Genomic DNA, 20,494 nt, shown 5'->3' with positions numbered 1-20,494 from the left:
AGGAAGTGAGGAGAAGTCTCCACAACAAGACACAGACAGCAAAAGATAACTTTATGAGAATTTAGCTCTTTCAAACTCTAAACCTAAAACTACATATACAGTACTTCATGGGGGGAGACTAAGGCAAGTTGGCTCTACTGAAACTTTTCTTCAACAAAGACACTAAGACGGATTTATAGGCACAGCAGTTTCTTCATGATGGGTAAGTATTAAACAGATTTAGGTACCAAAGTGTGCTGAAGGGAAGTTAATCAGTTAGGTTTGTGATTAAAGGATAGGCTTACTTTAAATTCTATGGTTAGCCAAACTTTTTTTTTAGATTTGAAGTGGGAAATGGCAAGAACCCCAATTGCATTTTTACTATGTGGGGCTCCTAATTTGCCCTAATTTATCGTGCTGGTGACAGTGGTTTCACCAGGCTGGAAGTGAAAGTAAATCCCTTATCGAAACAGAGGCAAAAATAAAGTTTGGTAAAGAAGTCTGGGGCCCCTGTCTACAGCCGCAGATAGCAATAAAATCCTAACTGGGATTCTAATCCTTCTCTTTCTAATGATTCTGAAACTTCAATTTTTCACATATTTTTCTTTAACAATTTCCCAAGTTTCCTTTGGGACTAATAAAGTATTCTGTATTTTTGTGTTGGTGACAATTTAATGTTTAGAATGCTAGAATAGTTCCCACTCGGTTAATGATATTATTTGATCTTAGTGGGTGAAAGGCCAATTTGCTATCATTGGAGTGACCAGTGCAGTAGGCATCTGGATTATTCATCTGAATTATAACTCATACCAGTCATGCTGTTTGAGATGACAGATACCAGTGGTTATGAGGCCTAAAATTAGACTTGTTAACTTTCCAAGGAGGACAGAGTTTAAGAGGATGACCTGACCATTGCGGTCTAACAGCTAATTAAGGATTTAATGTCCAGTAATGGTGCCTGATTAAGTGCTCTATTATTTATGGGAAGAAAACAGACCATCAGAAAGAATTGAATGTTCCGTTTTAATATAAATATAGTATAAATATCAAATGTTAAACATTAGAATACTTTATGAAATATATAGAAGCTCTTATAAGGCAAAAGCAATAACAATTTGATTAAGGAAGTTCTCAAGAGTAGCAACATACATATCTTCTTACTTATAAAGGCACTTGATGTGTCCATTGTATCCACTGAGTAATGGTATAGTTAGCAAATAAACTGTAGCTGCAGCATACAAGAAAGGGAATATTGCAGATTTGTAATGTGAAGTGAAGGGAATTCTCTCCAACGGGACAAGGTTTGCAAAGTTTTAACCATTCTGTTTCTATACAGAGTAAAAAAAAAAATTTTTGGCTTGAACAAGGATGGAGGCTTAGATTATTTGTCAAGTTGAACATTATTACTAAAATAGAAAGTGAAAAGAAATGTTCCATTTTAGAGTTGTCACCAAAACAGGAGTAAAGGGGGAGGTCTTCTGATTTGACAGTGGTGACTGTCAAAGTTGGGATTTCCTTGCACTTTGGGAAGCTTTATTTTCGTAGTACCCCTGGAACATGAAGTGGAGGAAAATTGCCCAGATGGGGACAGAGGCAAACTGAGAGAAGAACTAACCCTTGCCCACATGATCCAAAAATACAATATTGGCTTCAGTTGGGCACTTATGAAGGTGGGTGTGGGGTGGCTTTAAATTAGTAAAGCTAAAAAGATATTCAGGGACAGTAGAGCGCACAGAGTCTTTTTAGGGCACAACTGGAAAAGGAAGAATAACAGCAGATGGGTCCTTGGAGGGTTGGGGTAGTTAATAGACAGAGGAGGTCAAAGGCAGTAGAGGGAAACTAGTTTACAGGGATTTGAGAAGTCATCTCAAAGTTCCTTGACCTGTATAAACACTCTAAATATTTATTCCACAAACAGTAAATTGTACCATCCATTAACAAATTAAAAATATAGATCTCGGATTATTATGTATCTGTAGTGACATGATTTGTATTTTTTTCTTCTTTTCCGTGGCAGATTTGTTTTGATCTTTGACTTCTTGTCACATGTTGCATCATAGCAGTAAATGGCAATGAGCGAGGCCATGGTGTTTTCTTTTAACTTGCTTGTCATGATGTTTTCTTCGAACTTGCTTGTTATGTGTGTAATACCCTGTATCAGACTGCTATGTGACTTCTGAAAATTAAGTAGTTTTCTGTGTAAAGTAAATTTTATTTGATAAAAAGTACAAAAGCAAGGATAACAATTTCTGATAGGGTTACTATAATTATGGAAGCTCTCACAGTATATAGAATATTGCCTTTGCTCTTCACTTTTCTTTTGTAATACTTGTGTAAAGACTCTGCAGTACAGAAATTGTAGCAAAGGACAGATGCAGACGAGTAAAAACACCCATCATATATTTTCTATTTGTTCCTTTTCAATGGAGAGCTCAGTAGATTACACAGTGTTTCCATCAGTGGTGAACAAAATCACCAAAGGGCCCATGTGGATAGATAGATTGACAGATAGATAGATAGATAGATAGATAGATAGATAGATAGATAGATAGATAGATAGATAGATAGATAGATAGATAGATAGATAGATAGATAGATAGATAGATAGATAGATAGATAGATAGATAGATAGATAGATAGATAGATAGATAGATAGATAGATGTTGCTCTAAACCAGCCTTTCCCAACCTTTTAAACACAGAGAAGCCTTTTCTGGGCCCAGGGAACCCCTGCTAATTATTACACTATTTCCAGCTCACTAAATATCAGTGTAATGGTCCCTGGGACGAAATCTCCTAATTTTGTGGATATTGGGAAGCATTTCTCTCTTAAAGAGAGCTAAAAGAATATTGTTGTCAGTGGTTACTCATCTGTGAGGCAAAAGGTGCTCATTGCTTAAGGAACCCCTAGCAACCTCTGGAATCCTAGAACCCTACGGAGCCCTGGTAGAGAAAGTTGCTTTAAACCCTCTCATGGTTCATAATGTACATCTGTAAACATCTCCTTCCCTTTTCGTCCAAATGGTAAGAAGAGGAGAGGTATTCTGCATGACTCAGTGGTGGTCATTTAAGGACTGAAGGAGGGTCTTGTTTCCTGACCATTACAGGAACATGGTTAGGGTATTGTTAAGAATGCCACCATAATAGTGGATGGTAGTCCCAGCAAACTCCCAAACCAAATTAAGTATAAATGGTCCCTTATGTCCAAGAGGTCCCAGTTTGTAATATTTGAAATCTGGTGTGTGCGAGAAATGCCATAAATAATAAAAAGTCTCAAAACGTAGCTTCATAAAAATAGTGCAGGAAGAAACATAAGATGGAAATGCTGCGTAAGCTTTTAGGTCTATTCTCTGGTACCTGGTGACCCTTCCTTTCAGGTGTCCCATAACCGGGGTAAATAATTATTCATTTTATGCCCATCTTATTGTGAGTGGGGAAGCCATAGACAGAAGAGTGATATTTTCTTATTTAATTTTTTTATTTAAATAAACTATTCTTGAGAGCAATACGGGCCTGCCCGTTGTTTTGCCCAGTGTGGAGAGCATGGTGTTCTTTTTGATAAGAAGCTCTTATTTGCATACTGGTATAGGCAACTAGCATTTCCAGGCCTAACATTTCTCTCAGAAGCGGATAACATTGTTTGTGCAAATTATCATGATCAAGAAGCATCTTTATTGACTTGCATGCACAAAATGAATTAAAGAGATTAATTTATCATCAGTTGGGTGTAGTAAAAATAAAATAGTTTCTGTCAAATGTCTCTTTGGTGTTAGCAAACGATTGCAAGTATTACTACTTGAGAAAAAAGTGTTTTATCTTTGGCTCATACAGCCAGGTAGATTAAAACACTTTCCTAGATTTATTTAAACACGTTTACGGGCACATCAGGTAATAAATATACGGAGTAGCAGATGCTAATTGGGAGGAAGAAAGGAACAACGTACAATAAAGAAGGTTGTAGATTGTGTTGTCAGAGTTTATTTTCTCCCTTTGCAAACAGTTTCTAGGATACATCCTCAATTTTACTGATATTATTGGATCCTATTGTACCTTGTAAAACCTCAGTGCTCATAATATAGTGATAAGTATTTAATCCCTAGAGACTATAGCTCTGCTACTGTATTAGATCGGGATGTTGTAAGGTCACTCTTATGTTTCTCTGAAGCTTCAACAATAAGATCTCTGAATTGTTAGCCTTCAGCCCAAGAGCTCATGTAAATGGTTAGATTCCCATTTACCACGATGGTGCAATGTGAATGACAGATCTGTGGCTGCGTTTGACCCTATTTGCTTTGAGTTTCTTTGGATGCTGTAGGTCCCATTAAAAGCAAAGCAGGTCTAACATAGTCTTTGCATTTGAATGTATGTGTTTGAGCTGCACTGGATTCTAATTTAAAAAACCTTCTGTGTGCTGCCAACCTTCCCCACAGCCCCCCAATTACTCACATGAGCTCCCAGCGATGTGCGCGAGAGCCTTGGCTGTCCTGAGATTCCCTCTCCTCATTGGCAGCAGACAGTAGCCAGTGAGCCAATGAGGAGAGAGCAGGGGACGGGGCCGAGCCACAGCTCTATGTGTCTTATGGACACATAGAGCAGAACTCAGGAGCGAGCATGCACCAGTACCCACATTGCAAGGGGTTTGCTATTGGGGGCACTGGTCAAGTAGCCAGGACTGCCAGCAGGGGAACCGAGAAGAAGAGAATCTGGCTGCTCTGTGCAAAACCACTGCACAGCAGGTAAGTATGACAGGTTTGTTATTTATTTTCTTCAAATCTTTATTACGACGTTAAAGCGGAACTAAATCCTCATATCCTTTTCGGCGAACGAGGCTGCCATCCTAGTCTCTATTTGATCTTTAACTCTCATAGTGCTGCACATGTGATCAGTTATGAGTCCAGCCATTTGTTGATTTGACAGTTGTAACAGTTAGCATTCCCGACATGTTTTTTTTTTTTTTTAACCCTTAAATTAATGATTTTAGTTCCGCTTTAAAAAAAATTTTAAGCCAAAATTATATCCAAGTTTACTTTAAATGAACTTTTAATGTGCTTTTTTTAAATTGCTAACAGTATATCTATATTATCTTGCAGGAAACAGCGTCAACCATGGTGGACACAGAAATGCCATTTTGGAGCATGAATTTTGGCATGAACACAATGGACTTGCCCTGCATTGACGACCACTCCCAGGGCTTTGACATTAAGCCATTTGGCACAGTGGATTTTACAAGTATCTCAGCACCCCACTATGAAGACATTCTGGAAGATAAACCATTCATGTGTCGAAATGACCAGATGGACACTGATTATAAGTATGACCTGAAACTCCAAGACTGCCAAAGTACGCTGACTTTTTCCATGTTCATCACAGTTTTCTGGAGTCTTATATAGATGCAATTCAGAGCCTTCACCTAATACGGCAGGGCAATTGATAAACCAAGAATTACTACTATAGACATAATAGAATAGGAAGGCATTCATCTCCTTTGCCTCTTTCAGACAATAAATCATTGTTTTCAGGGTTGACAGTTATCTGTGTGTAGATATGTAACATAAATGATCACATGGTATAGAATTATTTCTAAAGTGGAACCCACAAAACCTAAAGTGTATGTCTGGACTAAATAAAAAATAATGTCATACATCTCTGCAATGCATGCATTTTGACCCATGTTACGTCACTTTAAAAAGCTGCAAGTTTAAAAAAACACCTGTTGATCTGCCAGATACCTACTGAACTCCTAACTTGCTATTTGTTGTTGATGCTGCCTTTGCTGCGCTAAAATCGCAAACATCGATGTCAGTCCTGCCTGGTTCTCCTATGATGGACTACAAAACACCCACTTTTTTATTTCCATAACATAAGGAAGAGGTGGTCTGTAGTCAGGCTCACACATTCTGTTGCAGACTTGTACAAAATTAATGCAGCCAGGTGTGTTTTTAATTTTCTTGATATATGTCCCCCTGAATATTTCCTAATATAAAATTAAATCAGATGTATTTCTTTAATGTTTTTGCCTCTACAAGTTTGCCGCTATTGCTTCTCTGTTTAAGTTAAACCTACATAGTTACACTGGTCCATCTAGTTCAACCAAGAGAAAAAAGCCAACAAATTGAAAACCTCAATATGCAGAACCCTATACTCAGAGTTGGTCCTGAGGAAGGAAAAAATCCCCTATGAAGCATGGTCCAATTTGCTCTAGAGGGTGGAAAAAATTCTTACTCATCCCCAACTGGATCAACAATCTCTGAACTTAGAAAACGGCATTGTAACATAATTTCTTTATAGGGTACCCCCACCCGATGATACTTACCTTACCTTCCTTCCTTCCCAACACTGTTCATTCGCAGGATCACTGGGTCTCCTGAGTCCATGTCGATCCTTGCACATGGTTAAAGCTGAACTCCAGGTATTGTCTCCATAGCATACTTAATTTGGTTCAGCTTGGACCAATGTAGGTATGCATATTTCATACCTGAGGGCCCGCTCTGGAAGCTGACAATCACTGTGGTGTTTTCTGCTACTAGAGTGATCACTGCAATCTTCCAGGTTCTGTGCCAAGCAGCTGCCCCACTGCACACTGATCACAAAGGGTCACTTGATCTCAGGGCTGCTGTTAGAAATCGCGGGGCCCCGTACAGACTACCTGGCAGGGCCCCCCCAAGAAAATATTAAATATATATTTAGCTAAAATTACAACAAAATCACTATTATCAGACACAAATATAACATAACTCGCATAATTCCTGCTAAATCTAAAAAAAAAACTATGTTAAATAAAAAAGAAGATGAGATGAGAAAAATATACAGGCTAGGGCGGCAGTTGGAGCTCAGGGATCAGAGAGACAGAGAGACAGAAACAAAGTTACAATTTACAAATAAACCCCCTATGTAGAGATAAGTGCTGGGAGGGGGGCCCACACAAGGGAGGGGGATTAGTGAGGGACAACTGTCTCTTTCTCAACAGATAAAAGCTGATAGCAGGGAGAGGGTCAGATTCAGGTGCTGGAGGAAGATTTCTGTATTTGTTGTCCATCACAAATCTCCCTCTCTGTGTGGGCCCCCTGTGTGCTCGAGCCCCCTACAAGAGGGCTGGTGGTCCCCCCCTATCATCTGCTTGTCACTTTTCATAGATGGCCTTGTATTTTTTATTATAGAATGCAAGGCATTCTCCAATTGGACCAGATAAAGATCATGACGCCAACTTGTCCAACCAAAGAAGGTCTTGCATTCATTGAAAAAAATACAAGGCCATCTGTGAAAGGTGACAAACCAATCAAGTGACCGTTTATGATGAGTGTGCAGTGTGGCAGCTGCTTGGCACAGGACCTGGAAGATCGCAGTGATCACTGTAATAGCAGCAAATACCACAGTGATTGTCAGCTTCCAGAGCGGGCCCTCAGGTATAAAATATGCATACTTGCATTGGTCCAAGTTGAACCAAAGTAAATAAATGGCAGCAGTGCCAAGCTAGTGACCTCCTGTGGTCAGTATGCAGTAGGGAAGCTGTTTGGCACAGGACCTAAAGGATTGGAGTGATTGTCAGCTTCCATAGCGGTCCCTTAATTATGAAATATGCATACCTATTTTGGTCCAAGCTGGACCAGCATAAGTATGCAATTAAGATCAAACCTGGAGTTCATTTTTTGTGACCGTCTCCCCTACCTCATGTGACAGTGTTTGGCCATGGCGATTGGTCACCCAGTCCTAAGAACTGTATCTTAGGGAGTGAAGAAGGTGTAATTTTGGGTAGTTCTCAGTCCTCCCACAGACAAAAAGAATGTTGGAGAAGTGTGGGAAAAGAAAGTATGAGCGGATAGGAGGGTGAGGTTTAAAGAAAACCTATCAATTTGCCCATTCTCCTTAACCAGGTCCAATACTTTAAATGCGTTATTATCAGCTCTTTAAAATGTTTAGTCTGTAAGTGCAAGGATTAGTACGTATAATGATGAAAATGCAATAACCCATTACAGAAAAACAGGTTTCAGTTTCCTGAAATCAGAACAGTAATTTCAATTTGTGATTTCCTGCTATTGCTTGTCACACTTCTACTCTGTCTAGCTGTATAAACCTGAGAAAATAATTTTATTGACAAATTTTGGTCCAACCATTCTTTTTTTAACCTAGATATGATCAAATTGGAGCCCCCATCTCCGCCCTACTACTCAGACAAGACTCAGTCATTCAGTAAACCACCAGATGAAACTTCCAATTCCTTCATTGCCATAGAATGTCGAGTTTGTGGAGACAAGGCCTCAGGGTTCCATTATGGTGTCCATGCATGTGAAGGCTGTAAGGTAACATAAATACTTCATTGGGGCAGGAATAACATCCGGTGTAAACGTTATACAGGGTGTTTAGGGCAATAGTCATAACATTTGTATAGGAAAACATTTAGAAATAATATATGATTAACAGAGAATAGCTTTACTTCCAATTTGCACCTAAACATTACTTACTAAAATTAGTCAAGGTAATTGTATTAAGCTGCCATGCCAATCTACTTTTACAAGTCTTGCTGGAACATAATAAAGGGTTAGTCCAATTAAATCTAATATAATATTTCTTACTTTACTGATGGAGTCTGGTGGACTGTACCACTAACTCATTTCATGTATGTACCGTCTACTTTCCTTCTACAACCCCAATTCCAAAAAAGTTGGGGCCGTGAGGGTGATTTACTAAAATTGGAGAGTGCAAAAAAGCAGCTCTGCATAGAAACCAATCAGTTTTCAGTTTTTTGTTTTGACAAAGCCTAGTTGAACAAGCTGAAGTTAGAAGCTGATTGGCTACAAGACGCAGCTGCACCAGATTTTGCACTCTCCAGTTTTCGTAAATTATCCCCACTGTGTAAAATCTCCATAAAAACAGAATGCAATGATTTGAAAATCTCATAAACACATATTTTCTGTTATTTTATTCATAACAGAAAATAGAAAACATATACATTTTTTACAACTGAGAAAATGTTCTATTTTAGGAAAAAGGTAATTTTGAAATTGATTGAACCAACACAACTCAAAAAAGTTGGGACAGGGCAAAAAAAAGCTGGCAAAGTAAGTGGTACTAACAAGGAAGAGCTGGAAGAACATTTTTCAACTAAATAAGTACTGTATTTTCTGGCGTATAAGACTACTTTTGAACCTCAAAAAAATCCCCCAAAAATGGGGGGTCGTCTTATACGCCGAGTATAATATCGCCAAGGTAACCTAAGTATAAGTATTACCGGTAGATGAAAATTAGGTGGGTCGTCTTATACACCCAGTCGTCTTATACGCCGGAAAATACGGTATATCCAGTAACATGATTGGATATAAAAAGAGCGTTTTAGAGAGTCAGAATGTCTCAAAAGTAAATATGGGCAGAGGTTCACTGATCTGTGAAAAGATGTGTCTAAAAATTGTCGAACAATTTAAGGATATTGTTCCTCAATGTAAGATTGCAAAGACTTTAAATTATCATAATTACAGTACGTAAAAACATATAAAGATTCGGGCAATCTGGAGAAGTCTCTGTGCGAAAGACTACTGTATATCAGACATGCCAAACTCAAATAACAGGCCTACTACATTTACTGAGGGCCATATCTGCTTTAAGGCCTGTTCACACATGCCAAACGAGGCGTTGTAGCTTGCAGGCTGGTATCCATTTTGTGCCGGCAGTGGTAATTGGTGCCTTGCGTTGTAACAATGCATGCACTGTTTACAATTTTTTTCTAAGCTGTATTGAAATGTCCGAGTAATGTTTCATTCACATCTATTTACTGAAGTGTAGTTGCAGTATGATGCCGGAAACTGACATTAGGTAAGGTCTGGTGGATTGTGGAAATCTACACCACACATCACACCAGCATTGTGGAGTGAATGGGGCACGTTTCCTTGTGGTGCCTGGCCTGGATCTGGTGATGCCAGTCACCATGCCTGGTGTACACAGACCCTAATTCCAGAAAAGTTTGGTAATTAAGGTTACAGTAAGACTCCGTTCACACTATGTCAGATCCGACTTCGGGGCGACCTGTGAAGTCCCGTGCACCACGACTTCGGCACGACTTGCACGGACTTCATAAAATGAATGTCTATACAAGTCGCTCCAGGTCGCCCCGAAGTAGTACAGGACCCTTTTTCTAAGTCGGAGTGACTTGTGTCGCTCCTATTAGAACTGTTGCTGTACTACACGTGACGTGACATGGCCGCAACTTGTGGGACGTGACAGGCCGCAACTTGTCAGGCTGACCAAGTTGCGGTCCAAGTTGGATCAGTGTGAATGAGCTGTAATTGCAACCTAAAACCTTTTATCCAAGAGAAAGAGGCATAAAACATTATCTGAATTATCAGGCTGCAAAATGATATGGAAAAGGCAACTTGTATCAGCTGGAGAACAGCTGGGGCCTAATACAATTTACATTTTTCAAATGGATGGGGGCCTCATAGAAGGAGTGAAACAGCAGTTTGTTATATCTGCTCTATAGACACGAAAAACCACAGGGGTTGATTTACTAAAACGGGAGAGGGCAAAATCTGGTGCAGCTGTGCATGCTAGCCAATCAGCTTCTAACTTCGGCTTGTTCAATTAGGCTTTGACAATAAAACCTGGAAGCTGATTGGCTTCTCTGCAGAGCTGCACCAGATTTTGCACTCCCCAGTTTTAGTAAATCAACCGTACATTGTAATGGCTACAGCTGGTGGGGTAAACCTATGAAAATTGGTGTGGAGATATCACCAGTGGAGTTCCCAAGAGTCGTTAAAAGGGTGTGACTCAACCTTCTTTAAGCCCCGTACACACGATCAGATTATCGAAAGATTTGTCGTCCGTTTTTCATGGCATGCTAGTCTAATGTGGAAAGTGAAGAGGTTTTTTTCATACGAATTTTCCCGTACGACAGAATTCTACTTCAGAAGTGATGTCATGTGTTGGATTGCTTTGTATGTGTTCTTTCGTCTCTGAGTATGCCTAGTCTTGCTCATAAGATTTTTTCCCGTCAAAATCTGTACTAATAAGACGAAAATCGGACGTGTGTTGACGGAGGAAAACATTTTATAGCCTGCACATCAGGATTTTGTCAGCAGAAAAGTCGGAGTAGGCTGTCGAAAGCACCATACTAACAATCCGAAAATCGGCAGATCGGTCGTCGGACGAAATTTCCCTTCAGATTTTCTTATCGTGTGTACGGGCCTTTAGTTTTCTCCAAGGAAAATAAAATTAGATTAGATTGGACTGACCCAATTTGAACCCAGCATCAGGGTATCAGTTCTTTTACAGATTTAGACATATAACCAGATCTGCATGGTGCAAAAGCTCCCTCTTCACACATGAACAGTAGAAGTGGTCATACGATGAGTATGTATCATGTGAACAGACCGGACTAGTTGTTAGGGGAGGTGCTTTGAGTATTTATCTCACCTTCCCTAACTGCCGCTTCATCTTAGCGTGACTAATTTCAGGTGATTTCTCAAGTTTCAAATAACTCTAGGCTGTCCTATGGTAATGAATGAGCTGTAAATCTCATCATAATTGTAGAGAGTTTACAGTAAACCTAGCACAAACCTGAGCAGTACAAATTAAAGCTGAACTCCAAGATCACCATTTTTGTGACATAAAATAGTGTACAAATAAATCACAAAATAGTTAATAACCCCTAAAAAATAGCCCCACAATAACCCCACAAAATAGTCAATAGTCTACCGAGGTACATTTATAAATGTCCTTGTCAAGGAGTTAAAGCAAGCTCACAGTTGTGTCAGCCATGAGCTTGGCATTGTTTTTTTTCAGCAGAAGCTTTCCGGGTGTTATGTAAAAGTGATCTGGCTGGCTATACAATGCAGTGACCGCTAACCCTCCCCCCCCTCCAGTGCCACCCATGGTGTTTCCATGGTTCCCTTGTCCTTCCAGGCTGCCCGGAATCACAGTATACCGCTTCAGGATGCTGAGCAGGAGGTGCATTTGATCTCCTCTGTGATAAATCAATCCAGAAATGACAAGGATATTTGACTCCCGGTTTCAGAACTATCATTTGCTGCTGTAGCAGATAATCAAGCATGAGTTGTGCTTGATTAGCTGCAGTAGGTGGCAGGATAGACATCTCCTGTAGATATCTCTGTATCTTTTAAAAGCTTTTGCATGTGATTTTCATGGAAGGGTCTAATGCTACATTTCTTCTCTGTATGCTCAGTTTGAATCACTTGGATTTGTTTATTAACTTTAACATAGTTGCCAACATTTGAAAAAAACTTCCAGGGACACTTTGCAGCACAGCTATCAGTTACTTACCACACCCACTTCACTGAAGCCCCACCCACTCCGCATATATAATCTCCGCCTACTTATCATCAGATTATAGAAAGAATTACAGGAAAATGAAAAAGGGAATTTCAAACTTAAGGCCAAAGTAGCAGAGTTGGAATAATTCTCCCATTCAGCTGCACTACTTCTGCCTAAAGTTTAAAATTCTCATCACAATTCCCTGCAATTCTAAAGTGTCAAATGTGCTCAGGTGTGACCATATAAAAAAATGTAATATGTAAATATGAATAGTGCAAGGTGTATGTAAGTACAATAAAACCTAATTATACTATATGGTATAACTAGGTTTTAATGGCGCCAGGAGGCGCCAATACGTAACTGCACATGCGCCCGCCCGCCCGAGCTTGTACAAGCTTTTCCGAGCCCGGCAGGCATCGGAACGGTACATGCGCAGTTACGATGTCGACCCACAACCATTTTTTTTACGGGCACTGGCTGCCCGTAACGGGCATTTACGGGCAGACAGAATAACGGGCGTTGCCGGGACTATATAAATTACCCGGGACAGGCTCCTATTTGCCGGGACTGTCCCTGCAAAAATGGGACAGTTGGCAAGTATGCTTTAGCCCCGGTTCACACTTGTGCGTGTGCGGGGTTCGCATGTAATATCGGAGCGCACTGCTCCGACATTACATGCGATCGGCTGTGCGGTGCGAGTTTAGCCATACAGTTTGTATGGCTAAATTCGCACCGCAGCCGCACCAAACACGCACAGGACCCTTTTTTCTAGCCGCATCAGAATCGGATCGCACAGCGGTTCACACTTGTGCGATCCGATCCTGTGCGAGCTGCACGATCGCACTGCGATATGCGATCAAACTGGGGGTGTCGTTAACATTACATTGACACCCCCAGCGTATCGCATATGGCAGTGTGAACTTCCGGGGTGCGTGTGCGATGCGGGAACAGGCTGCGAATTCGCAGCCTTCCCGCATCGCATATATGTGAACCGAGCCTTAAGGCTGATCTACAGTCAGATATAAAAGACACCAATAAATGCATCTATTCATTTATTATTATTCATTATGTATTTTGCAACACAAGCATTGTATGCATCTGAATATGACTTGGTATCAACCTCTTGCAGTTCCTGTATAGTCAAGCTCAGATTGGAAGAGGGAGGAGCAGCACAAGGAGCCAATCAGTTGTGCTGCAGTGCTCGTGTGCATACAAGTAACATGCTGGTAGGAGAAGTGAGCAGAGCGATAGAGAAGTCAGTGCATTAGTCTGTTGCTTCCCCTTTTATTGCTCATTCAAAGACTGGGAGGGGGACAAGTCCTTTACCCTCTTTCTGGATGCCCTGGGTACTCCTCCCTCCCTTCACTTAAAAGATTGTCAAGAAATGTTATTTTTTCCTGGTCACCCCACCCCGGCCTAGGCGAGAATGGTTTCAAATATCCCAGAATGCTTTACTTTTTTTCACAGAAGCCAGAGGAGGGCAAGCCTGGCATGCATCATCAGGGGACTCGGGTGCTTGAACCAGGAAGAGGCACCCGATGATGTCATGGACAAAGATGACTGTGCAGGACACAGGCTGTGCTGCAGGGTAGTGGGTCACAGCAGGACAGTGCTGGATTGGCTGGGCAGGTGAGTATCTGAGTTGGGGAAACGGAAGTGATACAGGTAAAAGAGGGAAACATTGGAGGGGGGAAAAGCTCCTCTTTACCTCTTAAAGCGATAACCAAAAATGTAATCGTAATATATTGCAGCTTACCAATCATTCAATGTGGGGGCTGCATTCGTTTTCTTTTTCACATTTTTTTCCCCTATGGTGATCTGGCCAGTAACACACCTCCTGTATTTGAGTGCCTACACTCTGGATGAAGGAGCACAGAGACACCTTTGGACAGCAGCATTGTTAGTCTGGTGGGGAGTGGGGGAAAGTTAGATGCACTAGCAAATTTAGATAGCAAAATTAAGCCAAACTTTTAAAGTAATTGTAAAGTCTTGTTTTTCGTAAAAAAAAAAAACAATAACAAACATTTTATACTTACCTCCTCTGTGCAGTTGGTTTTGCATAGAACAGCATGGATCCTCCCTCATTGCTGCTCCTGGCCCCTCCTTCCTATCGAGTGCCCCCACATCAAGCAGCTTGCTACGGGGGCACCTGAGCCGAGCTGCAGCTAAGTGTGTCCATTCAGACATCTAGCTGCTGTTCTGCCCTGCCCCTCTCTCTCACCTGATTGGCTAACTGACTTTAATTGACAGCCGCAGGAGCCAATGGCGCCACGGCTGTGTCTCAGCCAATCAAGGAGGGAAAGTCCCACATGGCAGAGGGATTCGTGGACATCGCTGGACAGAGATAGGGCTCAGGTAAGTATTATGGGTGCTGGTGCGGCTGCTACACACAGAAGGCTTTTTATCTTATTGCATAGAAAACCTTCTGCCTTTACAACTCCTTTAAGCAGTTACAGCATAGATAAAGGTTTTGCATACTGCAAATAAATAAAAGCTGATCATTGTAAGCACCCCTGTCAGTGGTAAATGGCTTATCTCAACCCTCTAACTGCTATATCTGCAGGACAGCTTGTACTATTGAAAAAAACAGCAGACTTACTGGCCAGATCACCAGGTGAAAATAAAGGAAAGAAAGCCTAAAAAAGAAAACTAATGCAGCCATCACATCTAAGAATTGGTAAGCTGCAACATAATAAATGTTTGCGTTTGGGTTTAATATTGCTTTAAGTGTTATGTAATTGCAGCAGAGAAAAGTGAATTTTTCCAGACAGGGATGTGCTGTGTGGCAGAGCTTTGTAAATCTCAGGACTGGATGTACAAAAATGTACATTTGTCAGAAAATAGGAGTAGCAGGAATAGAAAGTAACACACAAGTATCAAAAATGTAAATGGCTGAAATGTTACCTCCGTACAATCAGGGCCGTCTTTAATATTGATTGGACCCTGGGAAAAAATTTTCTTGGGCCCTCTTGAATCCACTTATCAACTATTTGGGGGCTCAAGGGGCAGCTGCTTTGGGCCCCATAACAATGACTGGACCCGGGGCAGCTGCCCCTTTTGCCCTGTGTTAAAGACAGCCCTGCCAGGGCCGTCTTTAATATTGATTGGACCCTGGGCAAACATTTTCTTGGGCCCTCTTAAATCCACTTATCAACTATTTGGGGGCTCAAGGGGCAGCTGCTTTGGGCCCCATAACAATGACTGGACCCGGGGCAGCTTCCCCTTTTGTCATGTGTTAAAGACAGCCCTGCCAGGGCCGTCTTTAATATTGATTGGACCCTGGGCAAACATTTTCTTGGGCCCTCTTGAATCCACTTATCAACTATTTGGGGGCACAAGGGGCAGCTGCTTTGGGCCCCATAACAATGACTGGACCAGGGGCAGCTGCCCCTTTTGCCCTGTGTTAAAGACAGCCCTGCGTACAATAACGAAGTCTATGTCTGGGTGGTCTTATCCTGATGACCTCCTGTAATTCACAGTACTTTGGGGTTGTAAGCATGGAGGATATTAGCTATAGTAAGCTTTGCCAGATCATTTCTCTATGGAGGACAGGGAAGAGTCGGTTTATCATGAGATAAACTGATTGTGGACATTTTATAGTTGGATGAACCCTGAAATTATAGGCTAGCATAAAGTATATCATTCTTTATATCACAGATCTGTAAACTGCTGGATGGATAATAAATGGTGGCCCGCACGTCCTATAAAGTAAATCATTTCTCTTTTTCAGTGCGGAGAGTTTATCTGTGTTTGTGAGTTAATTATAGGGTCACTACACAGACAGCAGAATAAAAAGGTTTCACAAATAAAACCGTAGTCTCTATAGACCTCGCTACGACTCTATAATTTATTATCCCTCATCCAGAGCCAGGAAATAAAATATTCTAAGCTATGGGCTTTCAGCATAAATTAGTAAGAAGTTTTGTCAACTGAGTAGAAAAAAATAAAAACTTGGAATTTTAAAGTCGAACTCTACGCAAACAGCTGAATACAAAGATGAAATACAAATATATAGGCTGTTTTAACTGCCAAAGTATTTGTATTTCTGTCCAGCCGGTCCTCAGATTTACACAGCTCTGCCACACAGCACAGCAAGGCAGGGAAGCTGGTTTTTATATTGGGCAGTTCAGTAACACAGTTCTCCTCTCCACCCCCTCCCTGTGATTGGACAATGAAATGAGAAGCAGCAGACTGTTAAAGTGGAACTATAAGACAAATACAGTCACCAGCTACTTTATTAGGTATACCTGTTCAAATGCTTGGTAAGACAAAATTCTGATCAGCCAATCACATGGCAGCAACTCAATGCACTATAAGGCCCCTTTCACACACAGAGTCCGTTCAGATCCGCTTGACAGTTTTTGTGGCGGATCTGAACAGACACCCCATGCATCTCTATGGGGCATCAGATGTCAGCAGAGACGTCCACTGACATCCGATCTGATCCGTCAAAGCCGGAAGGATGGAAACCCTATTTTCCATCCGTCTGGCGGATCGAATCGGATGGGATCAGATGAGAACGGACAGACAGTTCCCACCTGATTCCCCCATAGAGAAGAATGGGGAACTGACAGCTGTGTCTCCACACACAGAGCAGGGATGGAGCTGTCACCTGCCTGATTTTTCAAACACCTTGTTTAATGAATGCCACAAAGAATTCAGACAGTTCTGAAGGCAAAAGGGGGTCCAACCCAGTACTAGCAAGGTGTACCTAATAAAGTGGCCGGTGTGTGTAATATGCAGGCTGCCAGCCTTTATTTTTCTGTGTCTACCCCACCCCCGGGTAACATAGTTGTAATACCTGGTGATCCGGCCAGCAAATCTGTTTTTTTTTTTTCCTTTAACAGATTAGGCCTGCCAGCAAAAAGTGAACATTAGAAGGTTGAGACAAACCATTTCATACTGACAGGGGTGCTTACAGTGCCAACTTTTATTTATTTATTAAGGCATCATTCACATGGGCAGCCAGGGGATGGAAAATATAGGTGGTAGGTCTTTGTGTTTACCACCCCCTGACCATCCACCTACAGAGTGACATGGTGGCCACTTGGGCCTGTCCACATTGCACATAGCAAATCTGCCACATTTAGCTTCACAGCGGGACGGCCTATCAAACTTGCCCTATTGAAGTCAGGGGACCGTGCTGCAACTGCGTGCCAAATGGTGGTTGCAGTGAGGTAGTTCAAGGTAAAGTTCCCATCGAGACAGAGAAAATAAAAAAACAGGCCTCTTGAATGCCTATCAATGGGCTCCAAACTGCCTTTGAAAAATGGATTCACTGTGGATTACTTTTCAGAGGGGCAGTAGGACCTGGCACCTGTGTTAAAACCTTTATCCCAAAAGAAAAAAAAAATGTTTCTGTTACTTCTAGAGTTAGACACTTATGTAAAGTCCATGTAAATCTATTAGTCAGTGCTGCTGTCCAAGGGTAGCTACATTGTTCCTCCATAGATAGAGTAGAGGGCTGAGTGTTGCCAGGAAGTGGGTTACTGGGTGACTCGGATCAGTAGGTGATAATAAAGAGGAAAAAAGTCTAAAAAATGAAAATGAATGCAGTCACCACATCTAAGGATTGGTAAGCTGTAATATATTACATTTCTCTTTTTGGGGTTAGACACACTTTAGACTTATCTCTCTGCTCTATCCTCTTATCAGCATGCTCCTTGCTCCACAGCACAACTGATTGGCTCCTCGTGCTGTCTCTCCTTTCCACACTCTGAGCTCTGCTGTAAAGACTGATCCCAAGTCAAGTCATGTCCTGTCAGGCAGTGGTTATTTTGGCAGCAAATTTTGATTTAGTTTTAGTTGTAGTCTTTTGACTAAAATTCTATTTTAGTTTTCGTCCTATTTTAGTCTTTTGATTAAAATGTTTTTGTTTTTTTTTTCGTTTTAGTCGTATTTTAGTCATCTGAATTGTTTTAGTTTTAGTAATATTTTATTTGACTAAAATACATTTTAGTCAACTACAATTTGAATAGGTTTAGGTAAACTGTAATGCATTATTTAAACATTTCTCTAGAATTTCCAAATATATAGGGTCCTTTCACATGATTCGCCTTCCGGTGCGGTCCGTTCTCTGCTCAGCGGGGATTGGTCCGCTGATCCCCGCTGAGCAGGCAGGTGACAGCTCTGTCTCTGCTCTGTGTGCGGAGATGGAGCTGTCAGATCCCGGCTCTCCTCTATGGGGGAATCGGATGAGAACGGACCGCCCATCCCATGCCATCAGCTGGACGGATGGAAAATAGGGTTTCCATCCGTCCGGATTTCACGGACAGGATTGGATGCGGATGGCAGCGGGTGTCAGCGGACATGTCTCCACTGACATCCACTGCCCCATAGGGATGCATTGAGGATCCGATCCGGTCCGCCTAGGCGGCACTGATCAGATCATTCGTGTGAAAGGACCCATATACTCCTGGAAAATAGGGTTTCCATCCGTCCGGATTTCACGGACAGGATCAGGTGCGGATGGCAGCGGGTGTCAGCGGAGATGTCTCTGCTGACATCCACTGCCCCATAGGGATGCATGGAGGATCCGATCCGGTCCGCCTAGGCAGATCTGATCAGATCGTTCCCATATACTCCTGGAGAAAAAATCTAACATGTTATTATTTCTGGTATTAAGGTTTGAACACGCACTACAGACACAGATTTAGCCATTGTGATATGTAATGTCTTTATAAATAAAACCAAGTTTCATAAACCAACAAAAATGATGCTTTTTGACAAACAGAAGTGCAACTTTAAAATACAAAAAACTCAAAAACTGTAAACTCTATTGGCTGTAATGTCATTGCACATATATCCTGAATATATTACCAACATTAAATACTAAGAAAAAAAAATATCAGAAAAGCCTTTTACTTATTTTTTTCTCTTTCAGCCACTTAGTAGATGCTCCTTACTTATGCTTATGCGGTGGTGCAATACATGTTTAAATTGAATTTGCTAATATTACATGCTCTGGATGGAATTGTGTTGCTGATTTAGAAATGGCCAGCAGAGGAGTGTTATTTTCATGTAAATTTTCTATTTAGTTTTAGTTATAGTCTTATGACTAAAATGCCATTTTAGTTTTAGGTTCCTTTTACACGGCTTTCCGCCCAGCGGACTCAGTTTTGCTCAGGGTGGATGGATCCGCCGATCCCCGCTGAGCAGGCAGATAACAGGTCCATCTCCGCTTACTTTGCAGAGACAGAGCTGTCAGATCTCCGCTCTCCTCTATGGGAGATCGGATGAAAATGGACCACTTGTTCGTTTTCATCCAATCCGATCCTCCAGATGGATGGAAAATAGGGCTTCACGGACCACATTAGATCGGATAGCAGCGGGTGTCAGCGGACATGTCACCGCTGACACCCGCTGTTCCATAGGGGTGCATGGAGCATTCCATCAGGTCCGCCTGAAAAACTGACAGAAGGAGCTGATCGGAAAGCCCGTGTGAAAAGGACCTTAGTCGTATTTTAGTCTTATGACTAAAATGCCATTTTAGTTTAAGTTGTATTTTAGTCATCTGAATTGTTTTAGTTTTAGTCGAATTTTAGTCGACTAAAATTGTGTTAATTTAGTCGACAAAAACATTTTAGTCGACGAAATTAACACCGCTGTCAAGGTGAAGGAGCTATTTCCTAAAGTGGTTGTAAACTTTAGACAGGAAATGTGAACAAAGCAAATTCCTTCAGTGATGGTGAACCTCGGCACCCCAGATGTTTTGGAACTACATTTCCCATGATGCTCTTGCACTCTGCAGTGTAGTTGAGCATCATGGGAAATATAGTTCCAAAACATCTGGGGTGCCGAGGTTCACCATCACTAATCTATGGTGTGTACTTGTCTCAATCCAGAGAACTAACATAGCTCCCAACTGTTCCTGATTTTGAGGGACTGTCCTCTTTCCTCCTCATTTGTCCATCATTTTGGACTGATCTATATAGTTGTATATAAAATGCACTTTATATCTTTCAAAAGTGTTTCCCAGTGCTAAACCTTTCATCCAATTTCTAAATTGCTACATTTGTAAATTGCAAACGCCAGTATAAGGCCCCATTCACACTAGTGCGACTTGTCCCGCGATTTTGGACCGCAAAATCGCATGACAAGTCGTTTTCCATTATTTTCAAAGAGCCCCATTCATATCAGTGCATTTTGAAGTCGCACCGACTTCAAAGTAGTTCCTGCTCTACTTTGCCACGATTTTAATGCGTTTTGAGGCATATAGCCTTGCCATTGCTTTCAAAATCACGTCAAAATCGGGGCAA

General features: G+C 41.4%; 1 protein-coding gene across 2 annotated transcripts in view; it reads left to right on the top strand.

Moving 5' to 3' along the window:
- Positions 1-20,494, top strand: part of PPARG (peroxisome proliferator activated receptor gamma) — a 120,723-nt gene that overhangs the window by 56,163 nt on the left and 44,066 nt on the right. For both annotated transcript variants that reach the window (XM_082266533.1, XM_082266532.1), the window contains exons 3-4: positions 5,069-5,318; positions 8,106-8,275. In XM_082266533.1, coding sequence (XP_082122659.1) covers positions 5,084-5,318; positions 8,106-8,275 — 405 coding nt within the window. In that variant the 5' untranslated portion in view covers positions 5,069-5,083. The remainder of the gene's footprint in view (positions 1-5,068; positions 5,319-8,105; positions 8,276-20,494) is intronic.

This window comes from Pelophylax lessonae (assembly GCF_965119305.1).
Source record: "Pelophylax lessonae genome assembly, chromosome: 8".
Classification (NCBI taxonomy): domain Eukaryota; kingdom Metazoa; phylum Chordata; class Amphibia; order Anura; family Ranidae; genus Pelophylax; species Pelophylax lessonae.
This window is presented reverse-complemented; position numbering and strand designations above follow the sequence as displayed.